Source organism: Paralichthys olivaceus, chromosome 19, assembly GCF_024713975.1.
Source record: "Paralichthys olivaceus isolate ysfri-2021 chromosome 19, ASM2471397v2, whole genome shotgun sequence".
Lineage (NCBI taxonomy): Eukaryota > Metazoa > Chordata > Actinopteri > Pleuronectiformes > Paralichthyidae > Paralichthys > Paralichthys olivaceus.
The window spans coordinates 4,055,982-4,080,189 of NC_091111.1; the positions used below are offsets into that span (position 1 = coordinate 4,055,982).

The window sequence follows — 24,208 nt, forward strand, 5'->3', positions numbered from 1 at the left end:
TGAAAGTGTCAACATTGTGCCTGCCACACCTCATTGAAAGAGCTGCAAACCCACTGCACATTGGCGCTCAGATGGGCACAAGTCCATTTGCTATTTGAACAACGAGGACGCTTGAGGGAAAAATGACTTTGACAATGAAACGAGCATTCTAAAAGGTGCAGTAAAACCAATAAAAGGTTTGAGTATAAGCATTTGTTCTCGTCCATTTGTGCTCCAAGCACCTCAAATAGACGAGCATCACACTGTAAACTGTGACTGGCTTCACTCGGTTTTCCCAAAGCATGCGGGTCAGTCAGTGCGGTCAGATGATGACATGTCACTGGACAAAAAATTTGATTTGTAATCAAGTACCAAGAGTAAGTGGGGAAGCTAATTTGTCCTAGAAGAGCAGAATAAACTCCTCAGCGCCTGCTAATCTGCTCTGCTGCTGCAACCCAGTTATTTATTCGATTCAACTACTTTTTCTGTCTTCCTCCCTCTGCCATGTTGTGTTCTGCCACTTGATTCCACTTTATCTTAATGGGCAAATATAACAGCAACAGCACTCAGGTCAGACAGATCCGTCAAAACTTATCAAAAGCTTAATTTTATTTTAGTTGTATTACTGTCAAGCTTCGTACAGTAGCCGAGCTTCACAGTTTGTTTATCATCTGATGCAATGATATGATGCAACCTGACAACTCCTCCATTAGAGGTGAGAACTCTCTGGTGCCTCGGCTGCTCTGGTGGTACACATGAGCTCTACTTGTTCCCAAGGCAAACATACTTTCCCACTTAGCACGAGACAATTATGTAATGTTTATATCTGAAAAGTTTTTGACGAAGTTACAAACTTAAACATAAAAAAACACAGATGAGCTGACGGCAATGTTGACGACAGAAACAACTGTGGAAGAGTCACAGTCGTTTGTGCTTCTAACAAATCACACTTTCAACAGGAAGTCAAAAGCGATCAGTTTTTATATTAAAAAAGCTAATATGTGATTAATATAATGACAATGTCCGATAATATTGATGTGACTGAACACTCATACATTCAACCTTTTATCTGTGTAGTTAGTCAATCCTCGTTTGGCCTGTCTTCATTATCTCAGGAGAAGGCCGCCACAGATTATCATACCTCCAGACTATTTTAGGTTAAGATAAAATAAACTTTATAGTTGAGAGGAAATCTGACAATCCTCTTCTATGCAATATTGTTTTTAAAGAAAACCTATGAGAAATACACAGATTATACCAGAATGAAAAAACTAAAATATCATCATTGGAAACACTTGTTCATGATTATTTTGTTTGTATGTATTTGATAAATTTGCTGATATACTTCATCCAGAGTTTTTTTGTTTTGTTTTTTTGGGGGAAGTGAGAAATCCTTAGAAGTCAACAACTTTAATCAACACAGCAGAAAAGTCCTTCAACTTGTCAAGCTGAAGGGAGAGCAGCTGCACCTGAGTCACTGTTCTGAGATCAGGTATCTTGCACACACTACACACGTGTGCAGTGTGCAAACTGTTCTCATCCATCACAAAATTACTTGAGAGGCATCAGCATCTGGTGAACAAGCAAATGACAAGTTCTGACCAAAATGTAGATAGAAAAGTGTTCAGTTGTGTAAACAGCCAGCAGGTGTCAAGGGAGAGTGGGTGAGGGGGAGGCTGGTGACCAGAGCACAGAGATAGAAGTCAGCAGTTTAGCTGTGAACCAGCGGTGCAATGTGATGTTCAGGCTGTTTGTCAGTTGATAAATGCTACAACTCCTCAGAGACCAGGCACTCTCACTGTGCTGAGATGTGCACTGGCTGCAGACCTGCTCTCATATACTTTGGTCCAGCATCAACTGCTGTCAAATATGACGAGGACAACAGGAGGATACGTTTCAGCACAATTCACTTATTTACTCAGGTTTATTGGTTTGGCATAGGATAACACCACCTCTGCTTTTCATATTCATTACATTTACACAATTCCCCATAAAAGACAAATGTCACAGATTTGTACAAAGTCAAACATGACTGCTTCAGAAAAAAATCTTCAAGTGATTTGACTTTAAGACATATGGACTTCCTGCTGTAACAGATTTGAGACGATGGGGCTCATGCAAGTTCATCATTTGTTCTAAAGTTTTGCATATGAACGATTTTAGGAGAATTTTCTGTATTCACAAATGTTCTCATATATTGAGTATCTTTCATGTGTGTGGTGCAGACCTGTCGTAGCAGTCACAAGGAATGAATTGTTTTTACAAAGGGTTTGTATATTTTATTAGTTTGGAGTGATTATGATTGAATATATAAATTACACCTCCTCACGTTGACATTCTCTTGTTTTATTTGAATTATAATGACATTTTAATCCAGGGGATATCCAGGGGAGTGCTGATCACCTGTGGCCATACAAGATTTTCAGATATTTAACCTAAAAGTAACTTTTTTCTTCAGGTGATTGAGGTCAGGGTTTAACTCTCTGCCTCATGACACCTCAAGTCAACCTGCAGACATTTTTTTGAATTCTAATAAGTCCTATATGCCATCCTCGCTCAGTCAAATAAGCAGAGTTCATTGCGTTCATCCTGTTAATGCATGTAGAAATAATGTAGGTCTCAATATGAACTTTTTCATGCATGAAAAGCCCAGTGGTTGTCACAGAGTAGAATAACCTGCCTGAAAAAAGAAAAAGGCTTTTGTAAAACATAATGTTTCAATTTAGAAAAAATAAGAAATCATTATTTTCTGAATGAGCAACTTTATTAGTTTTCAGAGAAATGTGTCAATGAAAAAAAAGCATATTCTTCTGAATCAATGACAAACTTTTATTGGAATCTTAAAATATAAACTTGCAAATTAATTAAGTATTGTAGAACTAAAAAGATGCCATAGCATCTACAATAGCTTTGGCTCAGACAGTGAACAGTTTATATCTTTGATGGTAAAACCTCAATATTTCTTGTTTCAACCTTTGTCATTTTTCCTGAATTCAAATTCACAAACATTCAAGTCAAAAGAGTCGGGCATTGGCAAAATCACCCTGAAATATTTTGCCTGACATGATCATTCTGAAAGCGGATCTGAACCAGGTGTAAAAGAAGGCATAGATAAAGGGATTCAGCATTGAATTGGACAACGTGAGCCAGTTTAGAGCCTCGATCACAGCAATCGGTGTCACACTGTATGTTAAAGGCTGAAAGATGATACAGAGAAAGTAAGGAGTCCAGCATAAGAGAAAAACTCCCATAACAGTAGCCAGAGTTTTAGTGGCCTTCCTCTCCATCTTACTGATGCCGGCTCCAGACTTTGTGCTCTGACACGCTGTGCTCTGCTGGATGCTGTAAGCCTGTCTCTGTGCAACAAGGAAAATCTTCAGGTAGATACACAGCATTATAATGACCGGGATGTAAAAGGAGAAAATACAAGCCAGCGTGGTTGATATCAGAGCATCAATTAAACAACTTTCCTCACATTTTCCTTGATTAAAACCTGCAATTATGAGGCCAATTCCAATCAGGGCAGCGATACCCCAGCTCACGAGGATCATGATCGCGATGACGCGATTGTTTATTTTAGTTTTGTACCTGAGCGGCTGACAAACTGCGTAGTATCTGTCTATAGAAATACAACACAAGTTCAGAATAGAAGCTGTGCTCAGCGTGACATCAAAGCTGCCTCGTACTTTGCAAAACAAACCTTCATGATACCAACATGAGGTCACAGTGAACGCCATGCTGAAGGGAAAAACTAAAACTCCTACAAGCAGGTCGGCCACGGCCAGAGAGAGGATCAGGTAGTTAGTGGGAGTGTGGAGCTGTTTGAAGTAAACAATAGAGATTATAACGAGGAGGTTTCCACATATTGTGACAACAGACAATGAACCAAGGAAAATGTATAATACAACACATATTATCGAAGGGTTGCTTGTGAATGTGTATGTGACATTATCTGATTCATAGCAAAGATGTATGTCGTTAACAGCACCCGTCTCGTTGATAGTCCAGTCTGCCTCCATGTGTCTGGATTTCTGTAATTTAGTTTTCCATTAATTATCAAATACAATGAGGGAACATCTTAAATACTTGAACATTTACATCAGCATATATAACCAGAATAACAAACATTTTCTTAGACAATAAAGAAGAATGGTGGTTAAAGAAGTTTCATACCTCACACCTCAAGTCAAACTACACACCAGTTTGGTCATCAGGTTGCGTACTTACTCTTACCCTGGCACTGTGCCGAAGCTGTGCATGTTATATTTAAATAATATAACCCACCTCATTACCATAATTACAAATATGTCTCAACCAATCAGATGGAGTATAGTCCATTCCATTTGTATGTGGATAAACCAGCTGTATGTTCTCTTCACCCAAAAACGAAAATGTACTTATTATCTATTATTGAGTCATTTAGTATTTATAATAATTTACAACTTTTCTGAAAAATGAAACAAAATTGTAGTGCAGTAATTTTAGTTACAGTTTTTAGTGTATGCTCACATGCCATATGCAAATTTATGTTATGCATAACCATAATACCTGCTGTCTACACTGGCCAAGAAGAATCCATGGATCAGCAAAGTTAATATGAGTCTATACATTTGTTTTTCTTTGGGTTATCTTTGTAACATGAGATATTGTTCATGAAGGAGAGACTGTCAATGGCCCAGGGGGCGTCAGTGGTACAGGTTTATGTAATCAATCTAAAACTGAAGTAAATTATAATAAACACACACTATTTGACCCTGGCTATGTACTGACTCTGAGTATAAACTATTTATTTGGAACAGCAGATATGTTTTGGCTGTTCATTATTCTATTATTTTATTTTCAGAACCTCTTGAAAATGAAATTTAACTGTAATGTTCTGCTCAAGGCAGCAAAGGGTAAATAAACCCTCATCATAATTAGATGTAACTCAACAACATGAGTTTTGTTTGGACAGACTTTTCTCATGCAACACCAGTAGAATAAACCAGGGTAGTGAATAAGCTGTGATGTGGTTTTGTTCAAAATTAGAACAAAACTATTTGTCTGACTCGTATTTCAACTTAAGTGAAGCAAGATGAACTTTGTGACTCTGTGAGACTGAATATGTCAGATCATTTCCTCGGCTGAGTGATGACAAAACCTGTGAGAAACTAAAAAGCATTGAAAAAGAAATATTACAATTTGATTGAGGCAATGGATATACAAACATTTATTTGGTTTAGGTCTTTACAGCATTTGATATCTCTGTATTTTAACACAGCAGTCATTGCAGTTTTAAATTTCTGTAATCATCCTGAATTATTTTTCCCAACCAGCTATAAAAGAAAGCACGGATAAATGGATTGAGCAGTAAATTCGACTGTGCGAGCCAGTGGAGTAGCTCAAGCAAAGCAAGTGGCTCTGAAAGTTTAGTGAACGAACAAACACTCATGAGGAGAAAAAAATAAAGCTAACCATCATATCAAAATCACTCCCATGACGACAGCAAGAGTTTTAGTGGCGTTCCTCTCCATCTTCCTCTGCTCCGACACGTTGTGTTGTGGATGCTGCACGCCTAAATCCTTAGGTAGATACACAGCATCACAGTCACTGGGAGATAAAATGAGAAAATAAGTCCCATAATATTTATTTTATACAGTTTATTACATCATTTATACAAATGGGACTTGTATTCATTTTCACATCTCATGTACATGATGTGTTCAAAAATCTATATAGAGGTACATATGGTTTTCAGATGATTTTATTATGCAGTTTTTACTGTGTGTAGTATTGTGTGTACCATGTACACATACTTTGCAAACATATATTTATAAACGTTTGTTTTACACATATTTATTTGGGTGTATCGGTCACTGTACATTATCATTCCAGACTTCTCTCTATCTGAAAAGAATATCAGTGCAGTTTTGAGTTTGTAAAATCACCTTGAATCAATTTTCCTGAAATGATCATTCTGAAAGCTGATCGGAACCAGCTGTAAAAGAATGCATAGATAAACGGATTTAACATGGAATTAGACAGAGCCAGCCAGTTAAGTAGTTCAATCAGAGGAAGTGGCACGTAGACGTGACTGAAGGACATAACAGTGGTACAGAGGAAGAAAGGAAGCCAACACAACAGAAACACTCCCATGACAATAGCCAGAGTTTTAGTGGCCTTCCTCTCCATCTTACTGACGGCTGCTCCAGACTTTGTGCTCTGGCACGTTGTGTTGTGGATGCTGCGCGCCTGTCTCTGTGCGACACTGAAAATCTTCATGTAGATGCAGAGCATTACAACCACTGGGAGGTAAAAGGAGAAAATAAGTCCCATAATGTTTGCCAACACAACATCGGTTATACACATTTCAGTACAGTCTTCTTGGTTTATTCCTGCAACGATGAAGCTAAGCCCGATTAGGACAGAAAGACCCCAGCTCACCAGGATCATGGTCACAACAACATGGTCATTTATCTTAGTTTTATAGCTCAGAGGCTGACACACTGCATAGTATCGGTCAATGGAAATACAACACAAGTTCAGAATAGAGGATGTGCACAGCGACACATCAAAGGTGCCACGGACTTTGCAAAACAAGTCATCGTAGAAAAGACAAAAGGTTATAGAAAATTCAATGGTGAGTGGAAATACCACAACACCAACAAGCAGGTCGGCCACAGCCAGAGAGAGGATGAGAGAGTTAGTGGGTGTGTGGAGCTGTTTGAAGTAAATGATGGAGATTATGACAAGGAGGTTTCCACAAATAGTGACAACAGATAATGAGCCAAGAAAAACATGAAACAATACACATACTGCAGAGGGATAGCTTGTCAGCACATGATACAGATCTATCTTATAGCAGGGATGAATCTCAGTAAAAACATTAGACCTGTTGAATCTTATATCCATTTCCATGCTGGTGCTTTCCTGCAGTTCAACATGAAAAAATATGTTGATAAATCTTTAGTCTCTTTTTGACAAAATATAAGTTCAGAATGGATATCAATGCACTATTTAAGCATTAATACTGACGGGCATCCCACCAGTCCTAATCTGGCACTCTGCAGAACTGAGAGTTCATATTTATAATTTCATACCTCATTACTATGGTCTGTACAGAAGTTGGCCAATCAGGTTTAAGATGACATAAGAATAAAGATAACTGTGCGTGTGCATGTGTTTGTGTGTGTGCGCGCGCAGGAAGTCAAGATGGAAAAAGCATCATGTTAATTGGAAGGTAATCTGTAAACAAAAATGTTTGTAGGTAGAACATCAACTTAACATTTTTCAATATTTCATAGTTGAACCTTGAAGTTATAAAGCTGGTGGCTTGTGAACACGTGTGAAGCACCCTCCTACTGTATGTAGGCACATGATATTATCTTGCATGAATTGCCTTTAAGGGAGACCTATTTTGGTTTTTCAGCCTTTCCCAGTCCTCTAGTCGGCTGTATATGATTTTTGTGAATGTATATGTTGTGCATGGACCATCTCTCCCACAGTAAACACTTTTCTTGAGGCTGCTGAAACACCTCATCTTCAATTTTTTGGATACTGCCGCCGTGTATCTATAGCCCAATCACATTTCACCCCTATCTCTTAGCCCTTCCCCTCTGTGCATTCCTGTGTAGGGGAAGGCTAGCTTTCCAGATCCTTGTTGGGATGAAGGGGTAGGGCAAAACTTTTGGTCTCATCTGTTTACATTGACAACTACTGATGATATGTCAGGACTACTTCTTGAAGGGCTGTCCCAATTCGTAGGGGAAGATTTCAACCACTACCCTTTCTCTGCTTCAAGGAGCAAGATAATCCTCGTAAACAAGGGGTAGGGGTAGGAAGAAGGAGTAAAATCACGTTATCAACATTTAGCCATGTATCCTTCGCATAAATCCCTGGAGACCAGCTGACTTTCGATGAAAGGATTTTCCCCTGAAAACTTGTACCAAGAAATGTTCACCTAGAGTCATAGTACCATTGCCTCTCCTTTAGATGGAGCTGTCTCCATATAAAAGATCGGCAATAGTACTATGGGTGCCATCTTTCATCTATGCATATCCAAGCAAAATTGGTATTGTATGTTGAAATATCCTTCACTGAATAGATATTGAATAAAACTAATAGACTGTGAATAGATTGTGAATCAGAATCGATTAAAAAATGATTTATTATGGCCTTCGAAGGATTTTATAACAAATGAAAATGGCCCTTGATAGAAAAATGCTTCCCCACCCCTGGTCTAGATGGCTGGGGGAACTCCCATCATGCATTGTGCTCTTCTCCCCTTCTTCCTGCCTCTCTGCCCCCACATTTATTTATTTTCCTGCATGTCACCGACTTTGTGTTTTCCCCTATAGTCTCTCTCTCTCTCTGCAGGTACCTCTGACTCAAGAGCTGCAGTATTTAGACAACATTGTTATTATTTGAATTGTTGCTGCTACGTCTTGAGATACATACATATCACTCTTCTTGTTTTCATTATAACAACTAGTCTGTCAGAATGTAACCATGATGGTACACAACTGTCCCTGGTCAAAAACAAAACACATTTTGTCATTTATGTCTATGTCTACACTACTGCAGATGTTTTATGGGATGGAGATGTTCCTTTCCAAGTTTTTTTAAGTCTCAGCATGACCTTCGTTTTATAAAATGTCTTCTATCAGGCGAGACTACAAAATCTCAAACGCTCATGCCAGTCCCAGCAGATGGTGATAAATTAAATATCATTTAATCTATCAAATGCCATAGAACAATGCTGCATTCCAACATTGGGCGAGGCTGATGCCTGGAAATGACAGTGATGTGGTGCAGTGATGCTGAGTTTAGTTCTGCTGCTGTAATGTCAAAATCTCCCCAGTGTGGGATGGATAAAGTCTATCTGATCTTATCTTATCTTATAGCCGCCATTGTTGTCGTTTCTGTTGCATAGTCATTACACAAAGCAACAGTGTGTCTGCACAAAGTAACTTGTAATGCCATTGTTTGTCATTGCTAACCAAATGCTCACTATAACAAATTGCTGTAAAACGGCAAAAAACCGCCACATTCTGTCCTCCATTAAAATGGTTATGTGTTTAAGAACACATTGCATCCTGGGAAATATTTATGAACATATCTGCCTTGCATTGTTTTCTTTAAACAAACTCAGACTGATTAGTAATGTAACTTAGTTTGCAGCACTTGCATGTATATATATATATATATATATATATATATATATGTGTGTGTGTGTGTGTGTGTGTGTGTGTGTGTGTGTGGTAGAGTAGCAGCAGCATTGAATGAGTTTGATTCTCTGGATATGTGTATGTTAAATGGTGGTACAAATGTACTGCAGGTCTACAACAGTGGTTCTGTGAACAGTGGGGCCTCTCTGGCTCTGTAGGAGTATGTTTCTCAAAGATTCTGCATCTGGCCCTATAACCAGATCGGCAGCTCTCCTGGCCTGTACATGAGGAAGTTTGACAGGTTAATCTGAAAGAAATCTGAATGAAAATAAAGGCAGCAATCCTAGATCTTAGTTCACAGGGTGTTAGTTATCATCATGTCACGTCACAATCTGCCTGCAGGAACTGTTGATCAGAAACTAAGTTTCATTCCAATACAACTACATTTAAATGCCTTTGTTAAACCTTTTAACCCTAACCCTTCTAACAGTGCAGCAGGAAAGCCTTTAGATTGAGTAGGTAGATATATTACTGCATGAAATAATGTTTATTCTGGTATCAATATAATCAATCCTAGCGGCAGCCGGTCCAAACAAATAGACATGTTAAAACACAAGGTGTTTTTATGACTGGTCCATATATAAGGTAAGCGACACAGATAATCAGTAAGAAAGTATTAGAGACACTATAAAGTTGGTCTAAAGCTGAGCCAAAGTTAACTTTTTTATCATGTGACCCTCTGTTTACGAGTCAGGGAGGGACAATGGTGCTTTGTGTGTGACAAGCTGGCACCTTCTTGACTATAGCTTACTTTCTTGTGGCCTGTGCACATAACAAAACACATAAAACCATGATGTCAATGAATGGAGAAAATGTTTATAGATTTAATCATCAGTTTTAAACCTAAGAGAACCTTCACTTGAAATACAATGGAAAAAAACTAAAAAAGTAGTCTATGGAGAGATATTCTCACCTTTCTTGTTTGTTCCTTGTTGCTCATTAAATTTGACTCTGTGGGTATATTACATCATTATTCAGATCATTAAGTTGCAATAAATTTGTTTTGTTAAGGCTGAAAAACAGTAAGGCCCCAGGTTGAAGAGGTGAGGTGCAGGAAAATAATAGCTCAGGGACTGACAACCACACCAAACATTCACACCTCTAATTGAAGGCTCTCACCAGTTAACTGGAGACACAATAATGAAGACACAAGTGAGCGCTTGGACAAATCTGCATCTATGATTTTTATATTCGCATCAAACCTTGTAAGTTCTACTGAAATCATATTAAACCTTACAATGATAAAGCAGGAAGTTGGATCCACTTTGCTGATAATTCTATTAGTTTTTTCCGACTTGAGCTCAAACACACATTAGTTAGCGCACAAGTCCATGAGCAGCATAATGCTAAATACTTAAGTCTGATGCTGGGTCCAACTGTATTTTATAATTAAGACAAGGACCATTTTTAAAGTCAATATCCTAGCAACAGTTATACACATATATCTCTTATTAAGTTTTAAACCACGAAATAACATAACATATATGATGCAGGGAAACTGACAGTGACAGATAAAATGTATGGTGCAGCAATAATTATAATAATTACGATACATTTTGTTTTTGCAGCACTTTTCAAACTAGTTACAAGGTGTTTTACACATTTTAAAGAAAGTGAAGAATTGTAACACTTTGAAACAAACAAGACATTTCAGAGCATCAGGTGGATGTCGACACATTCTACAGGATAAACGAATACCTTGTACCACTGGTGGTGCAAACATACAGCAGGTCAGAGAATCACCTGTGTACAAAATGTCATGCCAATCCTTTTACCAGACATTGAGATACAGTAATTCCCCTTGAACCAAAGTGGACTGACAAATGGACAGTGGCAACAAACTGAAAAGGGGCACGTTAGGCGATAGCAGGTTGTTGTGCAAAAATTACCATAATACATCGAAATTATATTCAACTAAGATATTACAATTATTATTGTAATAAAGAGAAATTGCTACATTTGTGGTTGATTAGCAAGGTATTCTGGGAAATTTCCATACCCCCTTGGTATGAAGTGAGGTGCTTGTGATCCATAATACAACAGCCGTGAGGGATCCAGCAGAAATGCTTATTGTGAGCAGGTGTGGAACCCGAACCAAGGCATGTATGCTGTAGATGGGACTTATCTATGCCTTCAACCTTGAGTATCCCAAGATGCTCAAAAACGTCTTAGAAGCATTTCAGAGACTTTTTCTGGGGCTTGATGGAGCAAAGCTGCTCAAGGTATTTCACAGCCTCCAAAGCTAATGGAATGAACTGTTTGCATGGAAGTTCTGGCACAGACTGGTGTTTACCTCTGCATCCAAAAATACTTTTCATCCTTATAATTTCAGGAAGTTGTTGTAACTGATCTTTGTTTTGTTGTCACTTATTGATCACATCAATCTTAGGAATTTCTGTCAATTTAGTTTTTTGGAAGAAAACATTTTTATTATTTGATCCATCTAAAGTACCCCGAATAGTTGGAAATATTTTGTGTTCCAGTTGCTGCAGAAACTATAGAACATTTGTAGGTGTCAATAGCATAGGGACTGGGTTGACTATTAGGGGGCAGGGCCCTCAAATTCTGTTTCATAGCTGTTTTACTGAAAATAAGAAATGAAATCTACCTAAACAAAGATTTATTGGATAAATTATGTAGGTTGTTTTTTCCAGTGTAACATTTTCCAGCATTTTTGTCAAACTCTGAGGAAATAATTTGTGTGGACGTTGATGGAAAAATCAGACGCATTTGTAATTGTTTGGCCTTGGCAGAAGTATGCGCTTTGACTCTAGAGTCACTGCTAAAGCTGAAGAGGGTTGACTGATGCTTTATGCCTGGGTGCAACAGTATTAATTATAATCCTGAGCTCCACTTTCAAGCTGTTGCATGTAAGGGAGTCTTTGGCCTGTGGATGTTTTTCATAACTCAGCCTAGTGCAAATATTTAAGCTGTTCACTTATTGTCCGATTAAAACAGTGATGGGTGTGGTTGGCCTTTTGTTGGATTCACAACACTGAAAAACAATCCTCCTTTTGACTTGTCAGCTTTCATGAGGATGTTGCAGATGCCATTCTCTCTTTTATTTGTTGTCAGAGCCTTCCCTCAAATAAGCAACGTGGAAAGTTGTGTACTTGATATCTTGCTGACAGCTACCTGCTCGACCACTTTTTAATCACACAGGAAGATCTGAAAACAAATATTTCACAGGGTCATTCATTCTGCACATCAGTTTCTCTTTTTTCTTTTTGATCTCCTTCACATTCATAGTCACTCACTCGTTCAACAATCCTCTACAAAGTAAAGTTAGAGTTCTTTTGCTGCAATGCTGACATTTTGAAAAGCGGTGAACTTGAAGACTGTGTCGATTGTTTAGCAGACCTTTTAAAAAGCAAACATGTAATGTATGGAAAAATAACACCAGTTAAATAAATCTTTTAACTTGTAAATAAACCATATATGTGAACAGTAATGGAGCGACGCTTGTGTGCTAGTTCTGGCAGCCAACTTGAGCTCCACTGCTCCAATCATGTGACAAACCTCACCCCCAGAATCATCTATAACACACACCCACCTTATTAGGTGGTCTATTTAAGCAGAGAAAATTTCCTATCACTCCCTTTGCTTGCCCCGCTGATGCATCAGGATGGCTGTCAGTTGCTTCAGCCCCTTTACCACCCCAGCATCCACCTGTAGGCTCTGACGGGGGGGTTATAAGTATTTGCTTATCACTCCCATCATATCTATGTAAGCCTAGACGCCAAGCACAAACTATGTTCTACTGCCGCAATAAACATTTGAACTTGAGTTGTGTGACTGCAACCAGCATCGTCACAGGCCAAATAAAGGGCCCATGCCAAAAAGACGGGCACTGCGCTAGCTTTAAGAAGTCATGATCAGTTTAGTCCTCCTCGAGGTAATCTACCTGGAGTGGTCATCAGCTCGCATTAATTATTCTAAACCACGAATGTTGGAGATGTGGAAAAAAGCCGCAGAGGATGCTAAAACTTTATTGTTATGACTTTTGAGGCTCATCTGTGGTAACACTGTATGCCTAGTTTCGTAATCCTGTTTATAGCTCTGTCTTAGTCCATTATTTTGATTTTGACTTTATTAATGTCTCTATGTTGGACTGTGTGTTCCGCAGGGAGGGGGAGGTGGGGTGGTGAGATAGGGAGGGATGTTCAGTGTTCAGTGTGCGTGTTTTGTATCTGTGTTATTATTGTCTAAAATTAATTTAAAAAACAGTTGATTACAAAAAAAAGTCATGATCATTTTGTGAATAGCAAATAGAAAAAAGAAAAAAGGGGATTCCAGACAACCTCCCATTGACCTCCTAAAAAAAGTAAAAATCCGAAATCTATGTTGAAAGTCCCAACGCACACACAGCTACTGTATTATCAACCAGCACGTTAGCATGTCACTGAACTTGCCAGACAGGTGTGTGACTCAGACAGTATTCCAAGAAGCCCAAGCCTTTTTTTTTGTATGTTTATTATTGATCTAGTTCCGGAGACGTACCTTATAAAGGCTCATGTCCTCCTGAAGAGAGCCGAGGGCTAGAAGACATTGAGAGGTAAATGCATATATTTAGCATTTTTAAACTGCACTATTATTTAACATTACTTGCTGTACCTTCCCAAAAACAGTAGTCCTCTACTGTAGCAAAGCTATTTCAAATTAAATGAATCAGAGGGAAGCATCTGGGTGCTAACAGGAAGTATACAGTATTAACCAATATCTTCTTTATTAATACTACAGGTACATGCGACAGTTTATTCATTTAGTTAATTTAGTTTTTTAAAAGCAGCAACACACAATAATGTGTTCTGTCATTGACTCTTATCTTGTCATGCTGTCTGGAGAATAGATGTACGAAAATATCTGACAAGCTGTAACTTGCTAAATCAAAAAGTCATAGTAATTAAACTGTATTGTCTTGTAAAGTTTTGTTTATTATGTTTAATATATGCAAGATGCTTATTGTTTTAGTTATTTAGGAAGATGGATGAAATAATCTGTTGTGTGGCACAGGCTGGTGAAACAGTGGCTACAGCTCATGAGGATTTTTAAATTTGCAAATGTCCTTTTCAAGATTAAAGTTGATGTCTTCACAATATTCTTAGCATCAAAAATGTATATCTGTAAATATATATTCAGTGTCTGGAGACAGGGTTTTTACTTTCACTTTTGAGGCATTGGATTGAATAGTTATTGTTAATCTTAAACATGGCTTTTAACATTCAAAATACTTTGGATCATGGCGTCTTGAGCATGTTCTAGAAAATGACCAATTAGAGGAATTTTCATTGGACTATACATTTCTTGCTGTTTCTAAATATGGTTTTCTGGCGAGACATGAACTTTCGTCTTGCATATTTTATCTTTCTTCATTGCCGTCCTCAATCTCTTTTGACTTAAGACCTAATTTCATTTCAGAAACCCCTGTCTGTCATCGCCTTCCCACATTTCATGTGTATTGTTAAGCACCCATAGAAGTGCAGTGTTGAATTTGTTGGGTTACATTAAAGCAAAAAAGGCTGAAAGCTTTAAAATGCTGATTCAATGATTAACTACATTTTCAGTTGGTGAAACTACAATCTCTATTTACACTTTAAAATGTGTGAATGCAAGTTGGAGTGAAAAGTACTGAGCTGATTGCATGGTTGAATAAAAAGTGGTATGGAACCAGTTTTGTGATGTGGCATGGATTGATGAATTGTTTTGACTAGAGACTCACAGCAGTGATCAAAATCTCATTATTGATGATTATCAGTGAAGGACGTTTGGTTAGTTGATCTCTTAAAGGAAGGGTTGGTGATTTGCTGCTGAAGCACATTTTCATCTTATTTGTTGACTAGTTCTCTCCACCCATGACAGTAATCTTCACAAGCTGGAGAGATATCGCTGAAGCTGGGACGATGGCCAGTAGTTAGCGAGCGAGTCACACACACACTGTAACTAAAGAGAACACAATGAACTTGAAAAAAGGTACATTTGTGATTTTGGAATGTAAACATTTCTCTTCATTTCAAGTCATTAAATTTTTTTCTCCCAAGCCATTACAGCTCCCCCTTACTCCTTTTGTTGAATTGGACCATTTGGCTTAGTCAGTGTTGGCCTGTGAATATTTTTTCACAACTTATACCACAAGCGAAACGATGGCAAGAGGTGCAGCCTCACCGTATACACATGCACCGGCAATTCTTTCAAATATTTTATCCCTTTCAACAGCATGGATGTCATTACCACAGCATTTTCACAGCAGGGTACCTTACAAAGGAAGGACTGGCTGTGTCCGTGGCATGACCGCAAATGGTTAGCATACTGACAGTGTCCGTAAGGTAGAGCTGGCAGCATCATAGCCTTGTGTATTAGCCAGGCTAATAATAGCCCTCAAATTTAATAGTGAAGTACAGAACAATCAGTGCCTATTGTAGCGAGCATCACCTTGATCTTAATTAATTAAGTTAATAAGGTAATAAGTGGAACGATAAGGACCGAAAACAAGTTGTATATTTCAAACATTATTTAATTTCTCTGGTGAGAACTGGGAGAACTTGAAAATTAGATTCAACTAGTTAAAATGTCATTCTTTGCTCATGGAACATAAGGTATGTCACATTTCATGGAAATATGCCTGCTGTTTAAATTTTTTTGTAAATATAAGTATTTAATGAATTTGTACATTTCCTCTGACTTATTTAATAAGAACAATTCACTGTGTTTTCTCTCTAGTCAGGATGGCATTACCAAAGGCAGTGGGATTCGTGATTGTTCTTCTGGCTATTATCTACAGTCTGGAGCATCAGGGATACAGAACATCTCTAAATGTATTCGTTCAGGTAAGATTAATTATTCATTTTTACTAATAAGATCGTATGGTTCTAGCTCTGTGCCACAAGATGTTGCAGTGAGTGAACAACTAAAGTATTATTGTAACAGAAATTATTGTAATCCAGTAGTTAAATAAAATTACTGTCAAATCTAAAAGAAATACTCCAGGGCAAGTTATGTAAAAGCCCACTTTAGCATCATGACCAAACTGCGCTAAAGTATCAGAAGTATAAGTACATGTTCTGCATCAAATATTACATGATCTAATTATTGATCTTGGTCCATCAAAGTATAAGTACAAATTTAGTTAATACATTAGTGCATGTACAGTTCCCTTTGAACTCGTCAAAGCAGCAATATGATTTTGCATTTGGAGATTAACACTGTCATCTATCCAATCCCAAACTACAATATTCAAACTTTGAAAATAAACTTAAATAAATACAGATCATTATGGTTACTATAATAACTATAAACTGTATCCAAAATGTATAAAAATACTCCCTTTGAAAACTCCCTTTAAGCCTCAGACATAGAGTATGTGTGTGTGTGTGTGTGTGTGTGTGTCTGTGTGTGTGTGTGTGTGTGTGTGTGGTGTGTAAAAGTAACTCATAACTCTATATAAATGAGGTGGAGTAAATAGTGTATTGTCGCAGTATAAAAAAGCAGAAAAAAAGTACTGAAGGTACAACACTGCAGTATTAGCAAATGAACAAATAATTTACTTTTCACTCAATATAACTGATCTGGAGTATTTTTATATTTTATAATTACTTTCATTGTTATTCTTCTATGGGAACAATTAGTACAGTTGAACTTATTGGATGGAATTTGATTTTTCCAGAAACTGATGGGTACAAAAGCTTCAAACAGTCATGCCAGAGAGAAAAGAGTGGGTGAGTCACACTGTGATGGTATCAACAGAATGTAAGGACTGTGTCAGTGAGCATCCTGTGTGCATATTTGAAAAAACAATATTGAGTATTGACGAGTCTGTGTGTCTATTTCATGTCTTCTCAGCTTCCTTAGAGTCCTCTGTGTACGTATTCCAAGCTGTTTTGGACCTGTCTGACCTGGACCGTCTTAGAGCTAATTTGAGCACTAACCCTGTTATTACACTAATTGATGGCCTTGCTGTAGTTTCCAACATTAAAGCCACAACAGGTATAAGAGCCCTCCTGGTTATTTCCCCATTGTTTGCTGCAACATTGAATGTCTTTTTCCTGACACTAAACATGTCATTAAACCTTGATGTGTTGTGCTGACGTTTCTTCCCATAGTGTGTTACTCAAATGGAACTGATTTCCAGTGTAGATGTGAGGAGAGCCTTGCTTGGTCATATAATAACTGCATTACCTATGGAGCGTGTGATGCCATCATTGGTGACACGTGTGGATGCATTAATGCTCTTCCAGTTGATGACCAATACTGCCAGACAAACTCCACCCCTCCAGGTATGCCTGATTGGTTTATAATAATATGAAATATTGTTCATGTTTGCATCAGTGAACCATTATAAGATATATGAGTGGCAGAAAGTATAGATTTTTACCCTGACAGATATACTGCAAGTACTGGTTGCTACTGTTGTAAAAGTAGGTTATAGAACATTAGTACAATTAACACCTCAGCTGACAATAATAATTTATGTTCACACACTAGTGCATAATAATTACAACATATAGAAATATAACATAGACAGAGTGAGTACGTACTTTGCATTCATGTGCTAATGGAGCGGTCCAAGTTCTTGAGTTGGGATTAGGTGCCTATAAACCAAATGTGACAGAAAATCGAATCTTAAAGGGATAGTTCACCGAAAAATTTAAATCTACTCATTATCTACTCACCACTGTGCCGATGGAGGGGTGGGTAAGGTGCTGAGTCCACAAAACATTTCTGGAGTCTCAGGGGTAAACAGCATTGCAGCCGAATCCAATAGAATTAAAGTCAATGGTGACCTCTTCTTCAGATGTAATAAGACAACAGAAAAAACATAACATGCAAGTCGCGACACTATCAACACCATAAGCTGTATCAACAATTTCTTGTAAAATCAAGAAACTTTCATACCTCTGGCAATTCAATGATTTATATAGTTTGGAAATACTAGGTTCTTACAACTTACACATAATAGACTATGTGCACTCAACTCCGGCAAAAGAACAGTGTCCAAAATGGTGCTTGACACAACAATCCCAGGCAGTAAGCCGCTGCATGTTGTGGAACATTTATAAGCCAAACAGTGACCCACGATTTACAAGCGGCGCTAGATGTCTGGTGCTGGTGGAGCATGAATGGCTTTCTTATAAAGGATTGGCATATGCCACTGAACCTCTAGTGGCATACCATTTGCCCTTTTTCATATGGATATGGCCCAAATATAGATGCCAGAGATAGAGCTCTGTATCTCAATACTTTATTTACAAAGGTAAAAAAGCTTAAGGGTTAGTTAAGAAGGCGAATGTCAAATGCACAGAAACAGTCCAAATCTGCAAACAAGCCTAGATTAGTCCATTAGACACAGGTGAGACGGAGCACATCAAAGAAACTTTGATGATGTCATGAAGGCTGCACTCACAGCAGTGAAATGTTGTGTACATTGTTGTGTATGATGGTGACACACTTGTGTGATGAGTTTTCTCCTGTTTTCCACCACAGTCACTGTGGACGCTGATTTGATCCTTGAGGTGAACATCCCAGTCTCCAGCTTATCACCATTTGACATTAATGTTGTCAGAGACACTCTGAGACTGTTCAGCTTCCCCTACACTGTCAACCAGACTTTAAAAGTAACAGGAGTAAATTTGACCACAGGTGAGAACTCCTGTTTTGTTTCTTTCAGGACATAAACGGTGTAGCTGATTTAATCAGTTTTATCAAACACTGTATCATTTATATTCTGTGACTTGATGTTTTCTTATCTCTGTGAAAGTTTGCAATCCAAACTCAACTGGAGCTCTGCAGTGTCAGTGTGAGGAGCAGTTTGCCTGGTCATGTGACCAGTGTAACACCTATGGTGTGTGTGGTAACCTCACCACACTCCCCTGTGGATGCATACATGGACTTCCTTCTGATGGAGGGTTGTGTGAACCAATCACAAGTAAGAATTACTGTTTAGTAGCTGTTCTTATAAAAGTGGGGCCCTCAGTAAAAAGACAACAAATACATATTTACTGTATCTCTCTGGCTGTACTACTTGTGTTGACCAATGACTTTATTTAAAGATGGACGACATGACAGCTTCCCAAAACTGAAGCCAAAGAGGCTTGATCACAGCCTGGTGGTTGGCTGCAGTATATATAAGCATGCCTCCTCCATGTTAGTTAATGGGGCATGGATCTGACAAAAAAGTCCAAGTAAACGACAAAAGGTTTTAGGTAGTTGTTGTCACACTGATGTTTTTTCAAGTGCTCATGTTTCCTGGAAGTTTGATTTTACTTATTTATTAGATACAATGAAAGCAAGCAAATCGTTATGATTGGCAGCTGAGACTGACTCCTGATTAGTCAATATAGTGTATCGATGAGGCCTTTCTACTGTGCGTCCTTCCTGCGATAGCTATTCTGATTCTAAATATGCAAGGTGGCAGCATTGGTATAATGGGAGGAAGTGAAGGCACATTGTCCATCTTTATATACAGTCTATGGTGTTGATCTATACAATGTTAGAGTTGTGTGGAATTATTTGTTTAACATCAGGTCATGTTAAAGTGATCTGGTGATAATCATAATTAAAAGTATGATGTTTTTTCTGTCAGGAAACTGGTGAAGTTTTATAATGTCTCATGTTGCTCTGCAGGTATCGCTCCATGTCCAACCTCACCTCCTTGTAAGAGAAACTTTTCCATTTGTTTTGCATGTTCAGAGGATTCTTTAGTACATTAAGACACTTACTGGACAATTCAACTAAAATAACTTTAATCAAATAGCTGGTTTCAGTACATACTTGAACAAAATAATCTGTCATCTGCAGCCGGCAGGTTCTTATCATGGTTCTTTGTTAAATTGATACCACACGTTTAATTAAAAAGATTAATAGTGTTCTGCTTCATGTCACCAGAGTCAACCCCTGCTCTGAGAAAAACAGAATTTGGTTTTGCATGGATGAATAAAAACAGATTCTAATTGTTTAGTAGAAAGTACTATTAACATGTCACACATTTGAAATATAAGAAATCATTTCATTCTACCTAATAGCTACTCTTGTTTATAAACTTTGCTTTTGAGTGATAAACACAATAATACCTCCATCACTAAATTGTACCTTAAAGGATGTGTGTATTTCTCAGACCGTTACTGGCTCTTTAATATTTAGAAACCTTCATAGTTTTAGCATCATGACTCTTTGACTAGTTTGGTAGAACTCATGTTAATTTGTTTACCTGTAGGTTCATACAACTTACACACTATAGACCGTGAACTCTGAACTCAAGCTAAAGAACATATAGTTTCAATAGTTTGCACAGTGCAACACTTTGATCAACATGATTCATGTCATGATGGCTGCACTCACAGCAGTGAAATGTTGTGTATATTGTTGTGTATGATGGTGACACACTTGTGTGATGGGTTTTCTCCTGTTTTCCACCACAGTCACTGTGGACGCTGATTTGATCCTTGAGGTGAACATCCCAGTCTCCAGCTTATCATCATTTGACCTTAATGTTGTCAGAGAAACTCTGAGACTGTTCAGCTTCCACTACACTGTCAACCAGACTTTTAAAGTAACAGGAGTAAATTTGACCACAGGTGAGAACTCCTGTTTTGTTTCTTTCAGGACATAAACGGTGTAGCTGATTTAATCAGTTTTATCAAACACTGTATCATTTATATTCTGTGACTTGATGTTTTCTTATCTCTGTGAAAGTTTGCAATCCAAACTCAACTGGAGCTCTGCAGTGTCAGTGTGAGGAGCAGTTTGCCTGGTCATGTGACCAGTGTAACACCTATGGTGTGTGTGGTAACCTCACCACACTCCCCTGTGGATGCATACATGGACTTCCTTCTGATGGAGGGTTGTGTGAACCAATCACAAGTAAGAATTACTGTTTAGTAGCTGTTCTTATAAAAGTGGTGCCCTCAGTAAAAAGACAACAAATACATATTTACTGTATCTCTCTGGCTGTACTACTTGTGTTGACCAATGACTTTATTTAAAGATGGACGACATGACAGCTTCCCAAAACTGAAGCCAAAGAGGCTTGATCACAGCCTGGTGGTTGGCTGCAGTATATATAAGCATGCCTCCTCCATGTTAGTTAATGGGGCATGGATCTGACAAAAAAGTCCAAGTAAACGACAAAAGGTTTTAGGTAGTTGTTGTCACACTGATGTTTTTCAAGTGCTCATGTTTCCTGGAAGTTTGATTTTACTTATTTATTAGATACAATGAAGGCAAGCAAATCGTTATGATTGGCAGCTGAGACTGACTCCTGATTAGTCAATATAGTGTATCGATGAGGCCTTTCTACTGTGCGTCCTTCCTGCGATAGCTATTCTGATTCTAAATATGCAAGGTGGCAGCATTGGTATAATGGGAGGAAGTGAAGGCACATTGTCCATCTTTATATACAGTCTATGGTGTTGATCTATACAATGTTAGAGTTGTGTGGAATTATTTGTTTAACATCAGGTCATGTTAAAGTGATCTGGTGATAATCATAATTAAAAGTATGATGTTTTTTCTGTCAGGAAACTGGTGAAGTTTTATAATGTCTCATGTTGCTCTGCAGGTATCGCTCCATGTCCAACCTCACCTCCTTGTAAGAGAAACTTTTCCATTTGTTTTGCATGTTCAGAGGATTCTTTAGTACATTAAGACACTTACTGGACAATTCAACTAAAATAACCTTAATCAAATAGCTGGTTTCAGTACATACTTGAACAAAATAATCTGTCGTCTGCAGCCGGCAGGTTCTTATCATGGTTCTTTGTTAAATTGATACCACACGTTTAATTAAAAAGATTAATAGTGTTCTGCTTCATGTCACCAGAGTCAACCCCTGCTCTGAGAAAAACAGAATTTGGTTTTGCATGGATGAATAAAAACAGATTCTAATTGTTTAGTAGAAAGTACTATTAACATGTCACACATTTGAAATATAAGAAATCATTTCATTCTACCTAATAGCTACTCTTGTTTATAAACTTTGCTTTTGAGTGATAAACACAATAATACCTCCATCACTAAATTGTACCTTAAAGGATGTGTGTATTTCTCAGACCGTTACTGGCTCTTTAATATTTAGAAACCTTCATAGTTTTAGCATCATGACTCTTTGAATAGTTTGGTAAAACACCTGTTAATGTGTTTACCTGTAGGTTCATACAACTTACACACTATAGACCATGAACTCTGAACTCAAGCTAAAGAACATATAGTTTCAATAGTTTGCACAGTGCAACACTTTGATCAACATGATTCATGTCATGATGGCTGCACTCACAGCAGTGAAATGTTGTGTATATTGTTGTGTATGATGGTGACACACTTGTGTGATGGGTTTTCTCCTGTTTTCCACCACAGTCACTGTGGACGCTGATTTGATCCTTGAGGTGAACATCCCAGTCTCCAGCTTATCACCATATGTCATTAATGTTGTCAGAGACACTCTGAGAGTGTTCAGCTTCCCCTACACTGTCAACCAGACTTTAAAAGTAACAGGAGTAAATTTGACCACAGGTGAGAACTCCTGTTTTGTTTCTTTCAGGACATAAACGGTGTAGCTGATTTAATCAGTTTTATCAAACACTGTATCATTTATATTCTGTGACTTGATGTTTTCTTATCTCTGTGAAAGTTTGCAATCCAAACTCAACTGGAGCTCTGCAGTGTCAGTGTGAGGAGCAGTTTGCCTGGTCATGTGACCAGTGTAACACCTATGGTGTGTGTGGTAACCTCACCACACTCCCCTGTGGATGCATACATGGACTTCCTTCTGATGGAGGGTTGTGTGAACCAATCACAAGTAAGAATTACTGTTTAGTAGCTGTTCTTATAAAAGTGGTGCCCTCAGTAAAAAGACAACAAATACATATTTACTGTATCTCTCTGGCTGTACTACTTGTGTTGACCAATGACTTTATTTAAAGATGGACGACATGACAGCTTCCCAAAACTGAAGCCAAAGAGGCTTGATCACAGCCTGGTGGTTGGCTGCACTATATACTGTATAAGCATGCCTCCTCCATGTTAGTTAATGGGGCATGGATCTGACAAAAAAGTCCAAGCAAACGACAAAAGGTTTTAGGTAGTTGTTGTCACACTGATGTTTGTTCAAGTGCTCATGTTTCCTGGAAGTTTGATTTTACTTATTTATTAGATACAATGAAAGCAAGCAAATAGTTATGATTGGCAGCTGAGACTGACTCCTGATTAGTCAAGATAGTGTATCGATGAGGCCTTTCTACTGTGCGTCCTTCCTGCGATAGCTATTCTGATTCTAAATATGCAAGGTGGCAGCATTGGTATAATGGGAGGAAGTGAAGGCACATTGTCCATCTTTATAGACAGTCTATGGTGTTGATCTATACAATGTTAGAGTTGTGTGGAATTATTTGTTTAACATCAGGTCATGTTAAAGTGATCTGGTGATAATCATAATTAAAAGTATGATGTTTTTTCTGTCAGGAAACTGGTGAAGATTTATAATGTCTCATGTTGCTCTGCAGGTATCGCTCCATGTCCAACCTCACCTCCTTGTAAGAGAAACTTTTCCATTTGTTTTGCATGTTCAGAGGATTCTTTAGTACATTAAGGCACTTACTGGACAATTCAACTAAAATAACTTTAATCAAGTAGCTGGTTTCAGTACATACTTGAACAAAATAATCTGTCGTCTGCAGCCGGCAGGTTCTTATCATGGTTCTTTGTTAAATTGATACCACACATTTAATTAAAAAGATTAATAGTGTTCTGCTTCATGTCCCCAGAGTCAACCCCTGCTCTGAGAAAAACAGAATTTGGTTTTGCATGGATGAATAAAAACAGATTCTAATTGTTTAGTAGAAAGTACTATTAACATGTCACACATTTGAAATATAAGAAATCATTTCATTCTACATAATAGCTACTCTTGTTTATAAACTTTGCTTTTGAGTGATAAACACAATAATACCTCCATCACTAAATTGTACCTTAAAGGATGTGTGTATTTCTCAGACCGTTACTGGCTCTTTAATATTTAGAAACCTTCATAGTTTTAG

The 24,208-nt window shown here is 37.9% G+C and overlaps 3 protein-coding genes across 7 annotated transcripts in view; 1 reads left to right on the forward strand and 2 right to left on the reverse strand.

The window, feature by feature from the left end:
- LOC109646542 (adhesion G protein-coupled receptor F5-like) overlaps positions 1–24,208 on the forward strand; it is a 52,529-nt gene that overhangs the window by 14,291 nt on the left and 14,030 nt on the right. For 2 of the 5 annotated variants that reach the window (XM_069515678.1, XM_069515681.1), the window contains exons 4-14: positions 17,022–17,165; positions 17,282–17,455; positions 18,663–18,818; positions 18,937–19,104; positions 19,803–19,832; positions 20,597–20,752; positions 20,871–21,038; positions 21,736–21,765; positions 22,530–22,685; positions 22,804–22,971; positions 23,675–23,704. In XM_069515678.1, the coding sequence (XP_069371779.1) occupies positions 17,022–17,165; positions 17,282–17,455; positions 18,663–18,818; positions 18,937–19,104; positions 19,803–19,832; positions 20,597–20,752; positions 20,871–21,038; positions 21,736–21,765; positions 22,530–22,685; positions 22,804–22,971; positions 23,675–23,704 (1,380 nt within the window). Of the gene's footprint in view, positions 1–13,636; positions 13,741–15,124; positions 15,156–15,902; positions 16,010–16,845; positions 16,898–17,021; positions 17,166–17,281; positions 17,456–18,662; positions 18,819–18,936; positions 19,105–19,802; positions 19,833–20,596; positions 20,753–20,870; positions 21,039–21,735; positions 21,766–22,529; positions 22,686–22,803; positions 22,972–23,674; positions 23,705–24,208 lie in introns of those variants that run through there. The other 3 variants (XM_069515682.1, XM_069515679.1, XM_069515683.1) reach the window with 3 other exon arrangements.
- On the reverse strand, positions 1,621–4,725 carry LOC109645303 (trace amine-associated receptor 1-like). The gene has a single exon (XM_020110871.2). The coding sequence runs from the start codon at positions 3,996–3,998 to the stop codon at positions 2,994–2,996; it is 1,005 nt and encodes a 334-aa protein (XP_019966430.1). The 5' UTR covers positions 3,999–4,725; the 3' UTR covers positions 1,621–2,993.
- LOC109645304 (trace amine-associated receptor 4-like) lies at positions 5,781–6,876 on the reverse strand. Its single transcript, XM_020110872.2, has one exon. The coding sequence runs from the start codon at positions 6,874–6,876 to the stop codon at positions 5,878–5,880; it is 999 nt and encodes a 332-aa protein (XP_019966431.2). The 3' UTR covers positions 5,781–5,877.